Below are 20,605 nucleotides of genomic sequence, written 5' to 3'. Positions count from 1 at the left end.
TCAAGCACTACAATAACTACAATAACCACACACCAATCGAGCAATAACAACAATTAGACAATAATCTTTACAAGGTGTCTCCGTACGTTTTTGTTTTTTTTTTTTAGTCTACAAACTGGAGCAAATTTCATCAGCATTTTATGCCCTGAAATTAATTTTGCCGACTAAGTGCTGCAGTTTTATTCGCTTCATGAGGTATGCTAATCAATCTCTTGCAGATCTATTAAAGTGCACAACTACTCAAAGTACTTGAACCATTAAGCTAAGCTCAAGTTACGATCTAAATAATATTATAAAATATGAATTCTTCAATTCTGCGCGTTCATTTAGCTAAGCTTATGGTAATAGAAAATTGATTGATAAGTTCCAGTTTCTTAACTCGGATAATTAAAAGAGGCAATGCATATTAATTTGAAAAGTATACTTCAGGTATTATAATTATTGAGGTGACATAATTAAATTGATTTTTATTAAGATAAAATTATTGCTAATTTTTTGAATATTACATCTTGATTGAGGAAAAGAAAATCTCAATCATTTGAATTATTTGTTATTTATGTTGTCTTCTTAAAACAGAATTATTATAAACAATAATTTTGGTTAAAAAAGAGAATAGATTGATAAGCATAGTCGGAAACATTACATACAATAATGTTGGTTAAACAAAATTGATAGATTGATAAGCATATTCGTTGTTTGTTTAAAATTAGGAAAAATGTGTGAAAACACAATAAGAATTAGTCGGAAAAGTAATAATCAAAAAACTATTAATCAGCAAATCAACTGCCCTCCTCCGTCCCGGTAAATCGATAAAAATTGATATCAATTTCGAAGCTAGAGTCTCGAATTTCGGAACAAACAATAGTTTTTATGATTCTTGAAAATTTGGTTGCGATCGAATAGAAATTGTAGAAGCTATATACGAAATACTTTTGTATGAGCTGACAAATATGGTATATTTGGAACTCAATGGTATATTTTACATAAATTTTTATACCAATATTGTCTTTGGTACTGTTAGTTGTTTTTTGTGGTATATTAATTTGGTATATTTTAAAATGAATGTTTTGCTTTCTCGACTGTAGATTTCTGAATTGATTTTCAATACTTTTAAACTATAGAGTGGCAAAAATATGAAGGAATGGGTTCATGTATATTACAAAGTTCTCAAATTTCCAACTACTCAATCACTAAATCAAGGCCCTTGTGAAAACTATCAAAATTACATCTTGTGTTTCAACAGGAGACAACACAAATTCAAACACTTCTTTAAATACATATTTTACATATTACAGAATTAAATACACTGTGAAAAACTTGGAGAAGGGACGTGAGAATGGGAACGCGTCTGGTGTTTACGGATAAGGATCATAATGCCTACGATCCCAAAAAGTACAAGGTATGAGTATAAAAAATACAATATATCATTGTTAAAGGATATTAATGAGCATCATTCTTGACCACAGGTGGTTCATAAGAATCATTGGCGTCAGGTGAGCCTTCGATTGGCGCCTACTCAGAAGAAATGGTGGGAGGATCCGGATGTTATTGTTGCGTGAGTATTGAGCATTTGATTTCCCTATAAATATGTTTATTATAATGCGGGGTGTGAGACGACGTCTCATTGCTTCTCTCGACCTTTGCAATTGTTTCGTGCGGTTTATGAATGGCGGATTGTGTGGCATGCCATTGATTGAAAGCGAAACAGACACGAAGCGGCGCCAAATGCAACTCTCATTCAATTAAGATTCTTTAGCTAGCAACGTGGGCGACATAATAATATTTTATGGCATCCATTTAATAGTTGCGGCCGCACCTTGAAATTACACTGCTCAACAAAATGACAGTTGAGGAAGTCGAAAGCATTGCTAAATATTTGCATAAAATAATTGATAAAATGCTGATGAAATAGTTGTAGGAAAAGCATTGGGTGTATAATATTTATTGTCTCAAGATAAAGTAAAATGCTTCATTGCTTTTTATTTTAAAACAATTCTATTTGAGAGTTGACTGCGAACTTTTAAAGCGCATTAAAGCTCTAAAAAGTTATTTATTTAATTATTTATTTGAGAGTTGACCAAGAGCTTTAAAGCGCATTAAAGCTCTAAAAAAGTCTATAAGTCTAAAAGTTCTTTAAGCGGCACATATGACGTTATTTAATCTTCTAACTTTTCTTTGTCTTTGCATAGTGAACTTTTACCTTATTCTTAAACAATTATATTTGAGACTAAGAGCTTTTAAGCCGCATTAAATCTCTTATAAGGTTTTTTGGCGACACATAGAACATTATCGAATCTTTTCTATTCAACTTTTGTAGAACATTTAAATGCTAAACCTTTTCTGTAGTTCACTGTAATTTTTACCTAGGGCAATTTAAGTTTACATATTGAATTCTTATCTGGAAACATGTTACGTAAATTGCATCACTTGTTCAAAGTCTTGAGCTCTTTTTAAGCTTTTCAAATTCTCAACTTTTGGCACTGAAATGAAGCGTTTGAGGGCGCTAATTTCTCGACTATACTCAAAGAATATTCGTTGCTGTAAGCTGTGATATATTCGTGGTGCTATGATATGTGATAGTCACGCGATGCTAACTAAGCGTTTGATTGATAGTCTGAGTTCGATATCGGAACTACCAACTACCAAATGAGTGACTGGGTGAATACATATTATAGTATATAATATAGTAGAGGTAATGCTACCTTTTTGGATAGGCTGTCAGCAAAAGTTTGCCAAGTAATTGGGAAAAATGTGATGGCAGGAAATTGGCTGGGTTCCTTCTCTTTAACTAGGTCACATACAATTTATCGCACTTGCGACTCTATGTGGACAGCCTGAAGTGTTATTGTGGTCTCAAGGTCTGAGGAGGAATGTCGGATAAAGAAGAGCTAGAAAGGATTGTGTTTTATGGAACTTGTGCAAGTAAAATGTGCTTTGAACATTTGCATAATTTAAAACAGCTTCGCTGAAAGTTTAGAGAAGCTTTTAAAAATGAACTTTTGCTTTTGTTAAAAGCTTTAATTTAAGAAACTTTGCCATAATTTAAAACAATTATGGTAAAAGTTTTGATTGAGAAGCTTTCAAAAAATAACTTATGGAAGTAAAATTAGCTATTGGATGAAAGCTTTAATTTAAAAGAAATTTTGTCGTAATTTAAAACAGGTATGGTTTGTTAGAAAGTTTTCAATTAAAGAAACTTTGTATTATTTAACTAATGGAAGTGAAATGTGCTTTGGATAAAAGCATTTGATTTAAGAAACTTTAAATAATTCAAAACAATTTCTGTGAAAGTTTTGTAAAATTTAAGATTGATTTCGAGAAGAGGGTAAAATGTTGATAACTGAAATTGATATCGATTGGTTTAGGCCTTTTAGAATATAAACTTTATTTTAGTAAAGCTTTTAATTCGCTAAATTTTCTTTTAATTCCTACTTAGACTTATGGTTTTCTAGGAATAATTAGTACGCGTTTTTTCTATTGAAATAGAACAATAGAACAAAGACTTTCTTTTCAATAGCACATTAAATAACGTATTTAATGTGCTAGGCATTCTTTTGGTAGAGCTTTAGCTGCGTAGTCTTCTATGGTAATGAAAGTAACGCTATTTTTGGGGCTGCGGAGGAACTACGCGAACAAACACTTTGCGTGTTCGATAGAGAACAAAAGGGAAATCAAAATCAAGCGGAAAATGGTGTCAGTACGGAGTACGACAAAAAGAAAGTACTTAAACGGCGCGTCACTCAATCAGAATATTATTTTTAATGGCGCTGTAGCTTTAGTCAGCTGATGGTGTTGCACCTTTGCCTCGATGGAGGAGGATTTCGACTGCATATATGGCAAGGAAATAAACACGATACGCGTTGGCTGCACAGCCACGCAACAGAAGACGTCGACGGCGACAGCGACTGCGACGCCAACTGCGACTGCGACTGCGATTCCGGGCCGGAACTCTCAAATGAAGTTTGGCCGTCAGCAACGTCGCACGCGACGAAGAGAGAGAGGAAGACAGAGGCAGGAAGAAACTTAATTACATTTCAATTTACGCCGAAATGAACAAAAGAAACTGACATCGAACGTGCCCCGGTTGTTGTCCATCAAACTCTCCCGATACACGGCGTAAACAAACTCAGTTATCCACATGTCACTCACAGCTGGTGCTTCCACTGGCTGTGGCACTGTTGCTCGCTCTGACTCCAGCGAATGGGTGCTGCCCGTGAAGCCAGCCGGAGGCGGCAGCGGCGGTGGCAAGTGCACCACGGTAACGATGCTTCTCGCCCAGCGGATTGCACGCAACGATTGCTGGTCAGTCGACGACGAGCCGCGCTACCGTTCGAACAAGATGAATGTCTGGCAGACGCTCGAATACCTCTCCGGGCTCAGTCTACGCAAACGCTACAACTACGAGGGATTCGCAGACACACAGAATCTCATCCGGACTCTAACGCCATCCTGGCGACGCGACAGCTACGCAGAGAAAACCAAGGCGGAGGAGACTGTTGCCTCCTCGACAGCTGCAGCTGGAGGCACTGGCTCAGGGAAGTATGTGGATGATCGGGTCACCGAAAGCGTGGCTGCTGCTGTGGCCAACAACATGGTCAGAAGACGCACCAGTCCCGCTCAATCCAGTGATAATGTGGCCCTCAGTCTGCGTGCTGCGGCTCTCGTTGCAGCTCCGCGACGCAAGCAACGCAGCCGCAAGAAGCGACGACTCAATGCTCCTCAGCTGGCAGCGGAGTACGCGCTCACACCGGAGGATCTGCAGGATCTCGTCAAGTGCACGTAAGATTTAAATCAATTTAGAATGGAAAAGGCAACGAGTAGTTCTTTTGGATACAAAACTTTTCTTGAAAGGAAAAGCATTCGTTTTAAATGTGTTGGATTTCTTGATAAGCATTCATTCTTGTAATGAAGAATGTTAAATATGAATCTTCTATTTGAAAATTTCTCCCGGTTTAAAAAGCTACATTGATTTAAGTACTCAGCGAAAGTGAATTCATCGAGATAAAATCCTTTGAGGAAATTCAAATGTGAGGTTTAAAATGTCTTCAGAATTTATACTTTATTTTGTGGAAAAATGTTTAAAGCAGCTCTTTAAATTATATTATTATTAGTTCTTTTGGATGTTTCTTGAAAGGAATAGCATTCGTGTTGATTTCTTGATTACTTGATTTCTTGATAAGCAACAAGAATGAAGAATGTTAAATATGAATCTTCTATTTGAGAAGTAATCAGCGAAAGTGATTCGAGATAAAATCGTTTGTGGAAATTCAAATGTGAGGTTTAGGATGTCTTCAGGATTTATACTTTATTTTGTGGAAAAGTATTAAAAGCAGCTCTTTAAATGTTGTAATTTTTTTGGGTAACACGTTGAACTGAAGTTCTCATTAAAAGACATGACAAACTTTTTGTGATTTCAAGAAGTTCCCTTCAACAGGGGTGCCAAATTATTTGTGATTTCAAGATATAGAAAAAGTGAAGTGTTAAGTGTTCTAACTAGTTTGCTGACAAACAACACACGTCATATTTTTATTTTAATGAGTTAAGCTTAAAGAAAGAACTTAAAATATAAATCTTTAGGAGTCATGGCAAAATCAAAAAATTAAAAACCCTCTAGAATAGTCGTTAATTCAGAAAATTCTAATAATGCAATTTCAATATTGTGAAAGCACGTCCTTTTTATTTAACTCGTGAGCACAGATTGCCTGATTTATATTTTATCATCTTTTTGCATATATCTTAACATTATTTTTTTCATAAGTAGTAGAAAGTAGTTATGTTAATGTTACAATATTGCCAGACAGTTACTACATTTTTTTTTTATATTTTAATCAACAGTTGGAAACAGTTGTTTATTTTGAATTAACTTTGCTAAAATTCTTCAGATTCTCTTTCGCACTTTTTTATGATAATCTACTTTTGCTAGGGCATAGAGTCGAGTTCCTCTTAAATATTTCACAGTGTAAAAAGCTTATCGAAGCTCACTCAAAGTTTAGCCAATACACAAACCTTAATTGCGTGCTGGCATTGAAACTCGTTTAAATGAGTTGGTGCTGAAAAGAAAATAAGGAAAATGCTAAATTGCAGCAAATAAGGCTGCGCTTTGATATGCCTCAAGTGCACTTAGTTAAGCTGCTTAAATCAAGGTATGCGCGACTGGCAAATACTATGTAAAAAGTGAAATTCAAGAATAACTTTTGGAATGCCTTTTAAAGTGAGAGGGAAGAGAAGGAAGAGCTTGGATTAGATTGTTATTAATTTGTGTCTACAGTCTGTTATACTTAAGGCATGCGCGACTGACAAATACTCTGTAAAAAGTAAAATTTGAGAAGTGTAACTTTTGGAATGCACTTAAAGTGAAAGTAAAGAGTTAAGAAAGTTAAGGAAGAGTTAGGTTTTCGACTGTTATGAATTTGTATCGATAGCCTGTTATACCCAATGCTAGTAATAGCGACTGTAAAGCGGAGCAATGTCGTCGACTTGTCAGTGTCAAAGTGTGTCTCTAAGCTGTTATAAAAACAATCATAAGTCGCCAGTCCATGGCTCGCTCGCTGCAATTGCAGTGATATTATTGCCACAAAAGAACCGAAAAGCCGTGAAAGGCAAACGAGAAAATAAACAAACGGAATTACGTGTTGTCAAGGTGTCGAGACACTGCGACTGCAACTTTGTGGCCACAATCGAGGTCGTCAGAAGCTGTGGCCGAGACTGTAATTGAAGTCTCGATGGCGTCTCTTAAAGTTCCAGCACGTCAATTTGCCACACGAGACTTCTCCTCCTTCTCCCTGAACTGAAGATTGCATGGGTTGCCACGATTGAGAGAGAATCGCAAAAGTGTTTGCTCAATTTCAGCAACTCTTCGAATTGAAATTAGAGGGAATTATTGTATGGCTGTCTGGCATGAAACCTGGCCATAAAGCGAAATAGTTTCTGGTTTCAGCCCAACCAAAATGGTAATGTGAGACTAGCTCAACCCTTCCACATACATTCTACCCCCTGCCTTTGGCTTTGTCTTTGCTTTTGTCCGTGTCATAAAGCGACAATATACGATACGTTTCGATTGAACACAACGATGACAACCATAAAAATCTTCGCATTCACAGGACATTCTCCAAAGGCATTTCGTGTGGGGCGAAATACCAAAAGTAGCGAAATGGATGGGAAAGGCAGCTGTGTGTGTGTGTGTGTGTTTGTGTGATTCTAGTGAGTAGTAAAACTACTTTCACATTATTTAGTTGCTTTGACGATTATAAAAATAGAGTTGTCACCTGACGAAGCAAAAGCATGTTCACTGCACTGCAAGAAAAGGAGGTGTTAGAAGTTGTACTAGAAAAGGAAATTGACAGAAATTAAGTAAGATTGAAAGTAGTGATTAATATAGGAATTGAATAGACTAGATTTCATTATGTGTTATAAGAATTCTTTTAAAGATTTTTTCTTTTCTGAAATTGATCGATGAAAAATGAACGCGATCGGTTGCTTAGCTTTTTTTGTTGGGTAACACATTCTGTACTTGAGAATCGTAGTTTTTGGTATTTTTTATTACTTGTTTATGCAAAAATTAGATTTATTCCAAGGAATAGTTTGACCAAAGCCTGTGAGAACGAATAGCTTTGGTATTTATGATTTCAACACAATGCGAAAAAATTTAGGATTTCAAAACGTGAGAATTACAATTTTTGCCATTTTTTAGTACTTGTTTTTAAAAAAAATTAGAGTAATTCCGTGCAATAGTGTGACCAACTACTGTGAGAGCGAAATACTTTGGAATTTATGATTTGAAGGCGATGCGAATAATGTGAATTGCAAATTTATCTTTTGGTCTCATCACCATCAGATGATGTTGTCTCTTTGTAACTTATTGTGCATTTAACAATAAGTAGAAAAGTGAAAAATATATAATATAAAAACGGAATCCTCCAATATACATGGCACAACATTAACAAGAATTTAAGAAAACGGATAAAAGAAAGTTTTGATGTCTAAAAGAGGAATAACTCAACTTGGTTACAGTAATACTTAATGGACAAGTCAAACACATTCAAGACTTATCAACCATGAAAAGTTTGTGATACATGTTCCCCCGATTTGTCGCAGTGTAAAGTGCAAACTTGTTGACACACAACGTTGTGTATTTGTCATAATATTGACATTGGTGTCATGTCATTAAGCCTAACATTAAACGCTTAGCTCAACATGCGATGCCGATGCCGCGATGCAAAGCGCGCCCACTTGGCCTGGCCAATGCGAAACCGAGCTGCGAGTTTGAGCTTGAAAGAGATAGAGAGAGAGAGAATGAGAGAGAGGCAGAGGCAAAGCTGGAACTGGAACTGGAACTGCGCTTAACAGCGTTGAGTTGAGTTCAGTTGAGCTGCGGCATGTTGAAACACGACACCGTGCCACATTAAAGTGGAATACAGCTACTGCTGCTGCCACATGTAGCACTCGACCCTTCTGCATGCCAAACACACACACCCACAAACATTCACACACATGTGCGGAGAGTCAACAACAAAAAAATGAAAGCGAAACAAAACAAGAATCACATGGCGTAGGGTTCCACATTCGACAGTCGCCATTGGCGCTTGAAAGTTCCCACCGCGGCCCCAGAAAAGAAGCAAAAGAAAAGAATTGGAGATACAACGCATCTCTAATTAAATACTCAAACCATGCCCAACTATGGGCGTTTGAATATGGCCAACAGCGGACGAAGAAAAAGGCCCAAACGCAAAGCTTTGGCTGTGGCAGCCGTGGAGATCGAGGAGGATTTTCTATTCGATTTCGTGCAGTGCACTTTGGAGCCACCAGATAGGTAAACTCCTTTCAAGCCAAGCACTTTTCCAATATTCCCGCACATTTATTGGCGCCGCGGTACGTGTTGCAATTATCAATTTTAATGCGCTGCAAACGAGTCGAGGAAAAACGCATAAATGTCAAGTGATAGCGAAATTTATGCACGTCGCTCGCATTAATTAACGTTGCATACTTTCAGGAGACACTTTGCGCCCTCCAGGCATGGAAGCTAGTTTTATAACTTTGTCTTTCAATTAGCTCTCTTGGACGGACCTCCTCAAGGCCCAGTCTGTAAACTAATATCCTACGCTTGACATTCCGTCGACAGCTCGCAAGTGGCGTTAATTGACTCATAAATAGAATCAATCTCAAATTATTGCATCAAAAGATTCACCTTCCCAATGAATAGATTTTTACTTCATATATATTCATTAGGCATTCGCTGCAGCAAATGTGATTAAATAACAAAGTTAATGATACGTTCAAGAGTTTTCTATTTTATTCTTTAGTAGAATTGTAAGACAGTTTCAATATAATTTCACCAAAGCACATTCTTAACAGTCCATTAACTTCCTGCTCGATTTATAGTTTCTTTTAATATTTCCCAATTTGTTTTTAATTTTTGTTCATTCAGATTATTTTTATTATATTATTATTATTGAGTTTATTAGTTAGCTTGGTAATCAGATATAATAATTTGTCTCTAATATTTATCTCCTAATTTCCTTCTTCTATTTCAAGTAATTTACTTATGAATATCACTCTTGTTGTTGGTAAATATAGTACAGATTGTCAAAATTATAATAATACACTTTATTTAAAAAAAAAGATTTAGTAAAAAAATGCACACCAATGCAACATTTGCTAATAAAGTAGTAGCCTATGTTCACAGCTTAAAATATATTTTATAATCAGCATATCCTAAAAATTGAAAAGGTTAATCATATCTTTAAGTAAGTTCATCATAAGTTTTTACAAGATTATAGGAAAATATGTTAATACCCTAAAAAAACCAAAGTATATAATTGCGTGCTATAAGTTTTTTAAAATCAGGCGGAATTTAAGCCACGTTCACAGCTTATAATAATGTTTATAATCTGCACATAAAAGGTTAATCATATCATTAATAAAGTACAGCTCAAGTTTTTAAAAATAGAAAATTACAGAAACATATTTTTATATTTGAAAAGAGAAAATCTTTAAGAAAGTTCATCACAGATTTTTACAAGTTCCTTAATTTCTTTGTCAAGTTAAACCTAGAACAGAAAATGTTTCATGTTTATCAACTTTTCATCTTTCGGGGAATTTAAACCATGAGAAGGTACTTTACATACATATTATAGACCATTATTGAACATTCAGAAATATTTTTATGTGGTTAACTAAAACTAGCTTTCAGTATTTGTTGGTATTCTAATTCTAGAACTTGTCCACTTTATTATCCAAAGATATGTTCTACACGAGATATGAAGCTGTAGAAGGAGCTATCAGAAAAAATTGCTTTCAAATTAATGCATTACACTGCAGTTAGTAGTTAACAATGCATCTCACTTCATTCTAGACTCTAAAATGCAGTTGCTATTTATCTTCACACGTGTTAACAGATGAAGTGTGCTTATTGAGTTTGATGATCTTGAGACAAATAAGGAAGGGAATTAGGTTTCGTGCCCAATAGTTACATTTGTCGCCTAGACAAATTGAATATGTGGTTGTGTAGATGCGAGTGTGCGTGTGTGTACCAGGAATAGAAACATTGTACTATTTGAGAGTCAACAACAATAACAACATTGTGTGTGTGTTGGCTTTGATGTCTCAATCCGAAGCGTGGAAGAGTGAACGCAGTTCAAAGTCATCAAAAGTTCAATTCAATCAATTTTCAATATGTGAAGGCAAAGGCAAAGGTGCAAAGATTGTAAGCCAGGTTAAGTGTGTGTGTTGTCGTTGGCCCAAACGTCGTTGATAGCTGTGTTACATCAGCATTGACATTGATAATGAAATTCCAATCAATGGGGTATCAATTCGATTCGAATCGAGTCGAGTTCGAGTCGTTTCACTTCGCACATGCATAAATTACGAGTGTTCGACATGGAAACACACAAGACAACGGTGAAGAAGAGGGGGGTGAAAGGGGGGGTGCAGCAGGAGGCAATCTGTCATGTCATGTGCAATTCGAAAGTGTATATAATTGCAATATAAACAAAGCAATTGCAAAACGAAACGGAATGAAACGGAAGCGTTTTGCTTCGTTGTCGAATTTCCTGCAAAAGTATGAGTTCAGGATGCCGACAATCTTTTTATTACCCGCCCACCTCTCCGCCTTTCCTCCGCCCCCTCAACAACGAGTCCATGACATTTGTTGCCAAAGGCTGCATCCGTTCCTGTCACGCACGCTCAGGTGGGCTGTGATTTATAAGTACGTACAACTCCGACTCCTCGCGCTGCCCCGATTATTACCTCTGATATATACTCAATAGCTTTTATGCAATCTCACTCTCTCTGCATGTGGTTTCTCTGTGTGGGGGTCAGACCTTGTCCTGGGTCTCACGTGGGTGAATAGCGAATGGGTTACGCTCAGAGTGATAAAATCTTGTGCACATGTTAGCCATATTCCATGCATTCAGCTATAAAACAAAACTAGTCTCTAATGTCACAAAAATGTAAATAAATGCGCGAAATTGTTATCGAAACGTGGGACGTTAGAGTAAACTAGGCTAAGAGCTGCGATAAATCTTAGTAAATTGCAGTGTCTATTTCTGGTAAATTATAAGGCTATTCTTGTAATTAATTTCTAGTTTGGTTTAAATGTAAATATGAGTTTCAAGCAAGGTACTAAAATGCCTTAGAAATCTAATATTTCTTAAATTTATCAATCACACATTTGAAACAAGAAAGAAAGCTGCAGTTGAGAGTTCTTGACTTTGAGTATATTTTTGGAATATTTTTATTCTAAAAAATATTCTATATATATTTTGTACTCTATGGTATATTTTTATACAGTACAATATCGATATACTAAATATATCCTTTGATATATTTTAGTATATCCATCCTATATCCATATTCTACTATATAAAAATATACCATAGATTACAAAATATACCATAGACTACAAAATATACCACAGAGTATGAAATATACCAAAGAAAATAAATTATACTAGATTGTCAGCCAAAGCCAAAGCCCCAATTGTAGTAGGTAACTTTTCATTAGATTATTTTAAACCGTTTGAATATATATTTTGAAATATGAATGAAGTATACAGTTGAGTATTATATCACTTCTTTTATATCTTAAAAATATTTCATTTATAATAATTTATCGACTGTCTTGTCAGCCTCGCATTTTTATATTTAAAACTAATTCGTTCTAAAAATAACTTAACTTCAAAGAGTTTTTATTTTGAAATGTCATTCCTATGTTTTCCATCTTTGACTCTATTTGCCTCTTTTCTTGAAATGCCAACTTAAATCAGCCAATGCAAAAGTTTTCTTATTTTTGAAGTTGGTATAAACTTTTCATAAGCTTCGCAAAGTAACCAAAAGCAAATGTAAAGTTTCTCTTAGTTGTGTTTGGTGTTAAATACACAATTAAAAGTGCATTTAACTTTGGCCCAAAGCCACATTAAAATAACAGTTAAAAGCTATTTAACCAAAACGATTTGTTGGCTCAGCACCAAACCAAAATAAAACCAAAACCAAAACCGAAAAAAAAGGAAAAACCAGAAAGTGGTAACCAAAGTCAGGCGATGTGTGGCCTGTGCGGAATTGTTAGTCAAAGTCAGGCTATATCATTTAAGTAATTTAGCATTATTTCGACACAAAGTTGGCCTTATTCCTATGCACCTCCCCCTTACTTCCCTTCCACGCTTCCCTTCGGGTGTCAATTCAAATTTGTTTCGTGCAGCAAATGACACAAAAGTCGGCAGCATGGTAAATACCTAGCATTGAGCATTAAGCATATCTTGTGGATAAACCCATTATAATGCTAGACTAATTACTTCGGCCCGTCGATGTCGCTTAAGCAAAGAAAGACAAATTTGAACAACTCGAGAATATATCGCATATACTAGATACAAATGGGGAATTTCTAGCGAAATTTATGTCTTGAAAGCCCAAGCTGTGCCGTCCGCCTTTTGCTATCATGACTGTCTACATTTAAGCCGAAAATATCGCATGTATGGGACCAATATGTATTACCATATAAACCCCGGGGGAACGGAACGAGAACACATACGGATACTACTCTCGTATGTGGAGCACATAAAATGAAGAATAGTCTATAGACTCGATTCTCCTATTCGTACTCAAATAACATATGAGCCCCAATCGACTGTCTGCTGCTAAAAAGCCAAACGAATGTTTGACAGCAATATGACTGCACATCTATTATATATCTGCATATATAGCTTTAGCTATTGCTATTCACGTGCTCATGTGTGTAGCACTTCCCTTCTTGGCTTGGCTAAAATTACACTCATTTTTTCAGGGGGTTTCTATTGTTCACCAACAATATAAAAAAAAATTCAAATCGAGTACTGACAATTGACTGAGGCAACGAAGAGACTTGAATGCACTTTAAAGAAAATAAAACATAACAAATTAAATTATAATTATATTAGTCGCTTCCGAAAGGAGTCTTCAAAATTTAAGTTACATCCATAAATTCAGTACTTTTGATACTTGAGAAATTGTTAGGAATTCATTCACATTTCTTGAGCGTATTTCATTTGTCTAAATATTCTTTCGCAAGTTGTATGAAACCTTTACAAATATAAAATTAAAGTTTCTATATAATTTAAAGGAATATTTATACTTAAAATACTAAATTTATAGTATTATTTACACTATGAATACTAAAAGTACCAATTGAATTTAAATTTTACTTTAAATTTCATTTTTAAAAGAAGAATTTGGTTGAATCCTTGAAATATATCAAATTGAAGTTTATAAATAATTGCAATACTAAATTTTTAGGCTCATTTATACTTGAAATACTACAAATACCAAATAAATTTAGTATGATTAAAAAAAGAAATCTTGATTGAACTGAAAGCTTCAATGTTTTTGCTTGCAAAAACAGTTTTCAAACTAAGTTTAGCTTTTTTTTTTTTTAAGTCGAGCATTCAATCATAATTTTATGTCTTCTAAATACTTCAGAAATTGTTATGAAAACCTTCTTAAATTACTTGAACAGCATTTTGAGCTTCTTTATTTTAATTTTGTTTGATTTGTGCCCTTTTGGATGTGCATAAATTACTTTTTATAAATTAAATTTTCTTTATCAAGTCATTCAATTACAAATTTAATGTGCATAGTAATGTTTCTAATTAAGTCTTTATATACTTTGGGATATAGATCTTTCTTGGTCTAGATACTTGATTTTAAGTGAAATAAATAAACATTTCTAATTAAAGTTTTTAATCAAGCGAAAATCCTTAACTTGTTAGAGCATTCGAAGGGTCTTCAAACTCCTTTGATTAGGAAAATTTGCACATTTATTCGCTTGTTTACCTGCCACACTTTCTTGGTAGCCGGGTGGGCAGAGGGGGGAGGGAGGCGTGGCTGGGGGGCGTCTTCTTGTCCTTGTCGTTTGTCGGTTTCGGGTGTTTGGCAACCAAAATAAAGGCAAGAACTGAGAAGCGCTATAGAAACAAAATATGTGTAGCCGACCTCATTCGTTACCAACAGTTACAAGCGCGAAAACGGTAAAAACGGTGAAGTTGGCGGCATCGGCGCGAGTTCGTGACCCATGTGCAATAACAAATGCGCCGCGTATTATCCTTAGTGGCTTAGTCCTTGCCCGAACGGACAGCAGATAGCAGAAAAGACGTAGCACACAGGAGCCAAAGAAAGGTATGCAAAAGTCCTTTCTTTGCGCTTTGTAATTAAGTGCAAAATATATATATTCTGTGAAATAAATGAATTTTATTAGTCGCGACTTCTTGATAAAGCAGAAAAGTTTTAACTTGGTATTCTCACTCTTTTGGTCCACAGCTTCAATTTGCCGCGCATCAGCGCTCGCCTGGAGCGTTTAATGGGCACCAACGTGGTCAAGCTGACGGACCGTGCCTACATGAAGGAGTTGCGCGAACGCATCGATGAGGATTACCGCAAGCAGCTGTTGGCCCGCATCAAGGCGCGCGAGGTAAGTTCCCCAAAGTTTGTCTCACAAATTGGCCGAGACACAAATGTGGCCAATTTGCGTGGCGTCTAATTGAATTTTGACAAGTTGTCACAACCCTTGGCAATTGTCACGTAGTCGCCTGCGATTATTTTTCACACAGATTGCTCTTAGACCTTTTTTATACTCGCTACCCATGGGGTAAAAGGGTATTATAACTTTGTGCCGGCAGGAAATGTATTTAACAGGTAGAAGGAGCCATCTCCGACCCTATAAAGCATATATATTCTTGATCGGCATCAACAGCTGAGACGATCTAGCCTTGTCCGTCTGTCCGTCTGTCCGTATGAAACACTGGATCTCAGAGACTATAAGAGACAGAGCTATAATTTTTTTTCGACAGCGTTTGTTATGTTTGCACGCAGATCAAGTTTGTTTCAAATTTTTGCCACTCCGCCCCCGCAAATAAAAAAAAATCGAATAATAAGCGTAATTTTAAAGCTAGAGTTGGAATTCTGTTATATATAATAATTACTATAGTACTTATGATTCCTGAAAATTTGGTTGCGATCAGAAAATTGTCGAAGTTATTAAACAAATATTTTTGTATGGGCAAAAACGCCTACTTGCTAGGGATCTGAGTTGCTTTGGCTGACAATGCGGTACAAATATACCATTTGGTATATTTTTAGTATTTTTGCAGTATATTTTCATAAAAAAAATACCGCAAAATATATTTCTTTTATTCAAAATGGGCAGCGGGTATTTCACAGTTGAGCACACTCGACTGTAACTTTCTTACTTGTTTTTATGCTGCTGTTTGTGTTGTGGGCGTGGTCAGCTCTCTAAAGAAAATGGAATCTTTTCAATAACAAAAGTCACGCCTGCTTGAATTCAATGAGCTCTCGACATGAAATTCCAAAACAACATCCAAGCCGTCAAAATCATAAAAAAATTAGACCATCGCGATAGGCACAACAGACGAAAATAAAAAGTGAAAAACTCGATTTTATGTCTGCGAGACATGCGAGTTGAAGCACTGCAGCGGAAATGTGCACTTAGCTTTGTCTGTCTGTCTGTCTGAGTTCTTTGCTCAACTTCAAGTAGCTCCCTTGATATGCCACTTTGTGCCTTTATCATTTTGTTTTTTTTTGCCGCATTGCGCACATCGAGGTGCCAAATGGGCGTAACTCTGCCGCTTTTAACTAGTTGTCGAAAGTCAATTTGAAAAACTACTTTGACTACTTACAAGGCAAATTTTTTGAGGCAGTGCATCAGTCAGTAACAAAGTGTTAACAATCTTTTAAATGTTTAGTAGATATTTCAATACATGATACATGATGGATACTTACAAGGCAAATATTTGAGGAAGTAGAACAGTCTTTTAAATGGCAAGTTCAGAAGATACTTCGACAAATTATTTCTTTGGTTGGAACTGAATTTAACTCCCATGAAGATACTCCTTAAAGTTCCCAATTTCTTTTTACTAAATTAATTAGAGTTTAGAACGTTTGCAGCTAGTGTTAAACTTCTGTTATCCTTCATCTTGATTCTCACATAAAGTTTATATTCCCATTTATAACTTCTAAGGGATATTTTCTCTATTTCTTGACCCCAAAACAATCACCAAAATGTTCTCTGAAGTTAAGTTGAATATCCTATCATAGTTTACTAATATCTGTAGCCAAAAACCTTTTAGCATTTCTCTTCAAACTAATATCTATATTCTTTTCATTCATTTTCATGTTTTACTATTCAAAATTAATTAAATCCCTTTAATTTGTACAGCTCAAAGAGGTGGAGCGTGAACGCATGCTAATTATTGAGGGCAAATCGGACATAATACCCGAGGAACTGGCCGACGATCCCATCTTCATGGTCAACAAAGATGCCAACACAGAGATACTCAAAGAGCGCTCCAAGGTATGAATATGAGCGTAGTATGAACTATAAAATAGATGCACATAATAATAATTGCAATTTATTTGACTGCAGCTGAAAACGAGTCGAGAGAAGAACGCCGAACGTCTGAAGGTCCAGGGCGTTAAATGGGAGCGCGAAAGATTGCAACACGCCGCCAAGGAGGCCGAGATGCTGGCCAAGAAACACGAGCGTCAACGCCAACAAAAGCTCCTCGTCGAACAATATAGAATCGAGGACGCCGAACGGGGCATGGACCTGCTGCGGTAAGTGGAGGCAGCAAAGCCAATCCTCCCCTGTAACTCCGTGTAGAAGACTGTCAGCCAAATGAGCTGGGCTTAAACTACATACTTTAGTTGCTGCGCTGCGTTAGCCTAATTAAAAGTTATGTACAACAGCCTTAAATACATTAAGGTCACGTCCACACGCTTGCTGCCGGCATGCCTGGAGTTTAAAGTCTTTAATCCCAAAGAAGTTTTGCTACAGCAAACTTATCTACATATTGAGAAAAGATACAAGATTGTTGCAAGCTTGAATAGTTAAAGTTCAGTTCAGTTAGTTGATTAGTCGCTTGTATAAATGTGTTTATCTAGACTTAATATCGATGTATTTCTTATGCTCCAGTATAATATGAATTATGCCTTTTTTGTAAGGCAACAAATTTGTCAGTAATTCTATAATAGTAATTAATGTAAATTAACTTAACTAAATGAAAATTCAGGTAGTTACTAATTGAAGATAACTTTCTAATGTTATAGTTAGGAATTCAAGTAGTTAAGCACACATTGTTCCTTCCTCCTACTTTTAAAAACCTAAAATAATTTGTAGGAAATCTTTGTAAGCATCATCTAACCGAAACCTTATATTTTCCAGCATTCACAATGAAGACTGGCGTGAATGCGAGCAGAACCTAAAGGAGTTCCTGGAGAACGAACGCGCCAAAATGAAGGAGCGTTCGCTGCGGGTGCCCAAACCGTTCTCCTCGGATCCACAGGACATTCTCAACATAGTTCGCGCACGGTAAGTGAAGCCCACTTTAATATCACTTCAATCCCATGCTGATTTCTTATTGCGTTCTAGACAAAAGTTCCGGGAGACCGAGCTGCGCATACGCCACCAGTTGGAGGATGATAAAAAGGTTGTAGTGCCAGTTACAACAACTGTGGATAACTTCGTAATGGACGATGTTGGACCCGGTAGCATTGAGATGCCTAGGGAACCATCGTTGGATGGCGATTATCCGGGAGCGATACAAACCAAGTACATGGATGATGCCTCCGATGTGTCCGAGGAGTCTGTGAAGAGCGCTAGTCTCATAAGTCTGTCCGTAGCAAAGCAGGAATATGCTGATGTGCTGCAGGCCGAGATGGAGGATGAGTATAATCGAGGATTGCTGATATCGAAGTTCCAATACGATCAATTGCGCTTCGAGGATGAGAAAATTGTAGCACTACGCAATGCCAAGGTAAGTCTTTCATCTTTTTATTATTTAGCATAAGTATAGAGGTAATGGGTGTTGACGCTTTCAGAATATACTCGAGCTTTATCAACTGGCCGAACAGATTATTATGGGTGATGCGATCGATGACGAGCCAGAGGAGGTCGGTGAAGAGGCTGAGCCAGAGGGTCTACAAAATATTGTTAGTGAAGCCGACGACGAGGAGGCTTAAAAACTAGTTCATTAATCGTTTCATTGTTTTCGTTTTAAATTCATTTCAAACACATCTTTAAACGGGTTCGCAAAACTTTTGGCATTAACACATTCATATTTTTGACAATCACTCAAAATTCTCCACAAAATTTCAAAACGAAATTCCGTTGTAGATTCGTCGGAAGGGGAAAATTAGATTTTGATTAGATGGCGCCGTCATTATGAAATCTCAGTAGCGCAATCAGTGCGATTTACCTATCGATATGTGTCAGTGATGTTTAATTAATCTGTAACCCGTTAAAGATAATAAAACCCACATATGAAACTTGATTCTATTTAATTTTGCACGGTACAGTCGCAAAAGTATGCTACAAATATTTGCATTGTGTCTGTCGATAACACATACAAGCTGGGGGTTGTTCCGAATAACTTTATCGCGTTAAGTTTATTTTTGTTTTATAAACGTTTAATGATTAGAGTGTCTGCGTTTTATCACTATTTATGACAATTATATTGGCGTTTTGGGCGACGAAATAGATTGCTGGAATTGGACTGTGACAAATCTCAGCGCAATTAGCTGAGGCAATTCGCTTATCGATTGCGTGCCGGAAGTGTTGAACGATATTAGATTACATCGCAAATCCCACAAAAGGCGTGACGCATTTCACCCGTTAGTCGTCGGTGGGTGTCAATTGAGTTGAATTAAATTTGAAGCTGTCAAGTGTGTGTGTAGGGTATTTGTCACTATAGTGCAACTCTTGCATATGCGAAATCAATCTTATAAATAGACAATGTGTCTTATTTATGCTTGTCTCTGAAAATACCCACGAACCCTAGACAAAACCAAATCCCACCCTCACAATTCAACTTGAAGTTTTGAGTGTGTGTCTGTTATTGGTTTCCTTTAGAGATTCATCATCGACTTCGTTCTCGTTGTCGTTGTCGTATCATTCTCATATTGGTTGCCCCAGGCAGCACGCTTTGCCTTTCTGCCATCACTCTGCAACCTTATGTGTGCTTATTTGCTATGGTCGCATTTTTAGATATCCCCTCTCTTCTACATACTCTCCCACTCTCTCACTGAGTGTGGAAACCAATGCAAATTATGTGCTCACTTACTCTTTCCCTTACGGCTATTGACTTTAAAGTGTCGCTTGTGGGCGCCTGCGGTGCTTGCCAACTGACTGCAGATTATAGCACAGACCCCACTCACTCCCCTTCACCACAATACCCTTTAGCAGTTGGGCAGTGTCTTGACTTTACATTCTTCTTCTTCGTCTTGTTCGCCTGCCGTCAATTCACATGTGTGATAAATAATAAAACTTTAGACAGCCGCGCTTAACTTTATGTGCCTTTCGCACCTTTTGCTCCATTTAATCATAAAGTCAAATAATGTGTATTCTGCATTTTATGCTTATGCATTGATAATGGCTCTGAAATGAACTTTTATTGATTTTCGTTGTCTAAATGAAATTGAAAAAATGGCATTTTCTTTTAAATATTCGTAATTAAATTTTTAAATACAAAATATAACCAACCATTTAACCAGAATACCCCCAACATGGATAGTGAAAGCTTCCGGTGTAATTACTCTGATTACCACAGTTGTCACTGCCTAATTTATGCACATAATACATAATCAGAAATCAAATGATTTACGGTGACAGCATGCGATAACGTAACAAGTATACGTGGGCGTGATCACGAATCTCGTTTGCCTCTGATTGCAATAGGCACACACAAAAAATAAAAGTTCGGCCATCGTGACGTCACGTTGTCTAAACGAATCATGTAAAAAGCAAAGAAAATCGTCGAGTGGGAGAGCAAGAGTAATGAGTCGCTATTTTGAGAATGGTCAAACCGCAGCGGTGATTTTCTAATTTATCGGTTAGCCACCACTACTAAACTTACAGCAGCTTGAAATAGGAAGAGAAACAAGGAGAGCATTACGATGCTGCCATCGTATGTGTGTGAGTGTAGGTGGCAACGCAGAGAAGAGCCATGATCGAACAAGAGCTTTACAAAGGAGAGAACGCAAAAGGAAGAGCTCACAAGGCAGTGCATGTGTTGTTGGGTAAGGAATGAGCGAGATGCAAATAACATTCGCACGTCAAATTGTATTAA

The 20,605-nt window shown here is 36.6% G+C and overlaps 1 protein-coding gene across 1 annotated transcript; it reads left to right on the top strand.

Annotated features, from left to right (window-relative positions):
- Positions 1 to 1,206: 1,206 nt before the first annotated feature.
- On the top strand, positions 1,207 to 18,806 carry LOC132797653 (uncharacterized). The gene is made up of 8 exons (XM_060809410.1): positions 1,207 to 1,399; positions 1,467 to 1,555; positions 14,784 to 14,934; positions 16,699 to 16,833; positions 16,906 to 17,096; positions 17,704 to 17,850; positions 17,911 to 18,295; positions 18,360 to 18,806. The coding sequence occupies exons 1-8, from the start codon at positions 1,337 to 1,339 to the stop codon at positions 18,498 to 18,500; spliced, it is 1,302 nt and encodes a 433-aa protein (XP_060665393.1). The 5' UTR covers positions 1,207 to 1,336; the 3' UTR covers positions 18,501 to 18,806.
- Positions 18,807 to 20,605: the final 1,799 nt, after the last annotated feature.

Source organism: Drosophila nasuta, chromosome 2L (genome assembly GCF_023558535.2).
Source record: "Drosophila nasuta strain 15112-1781.00 chromosome 2L, ASM2355853v1, whole genome shotgun sequence".
Classification (NCBI taxonomy): domain Eukaryota; kingdom Metazoa; phylum Arthropoda; class Insecta; order Diptera; family Drosophilidae; genus Drosophila; species Drosophila nasuta.
The sequence above is the reverse complement of the archived record's forward strand: the minus strand, read 5'-3'. Positions and strand labels throughout refer to the sequence as shown.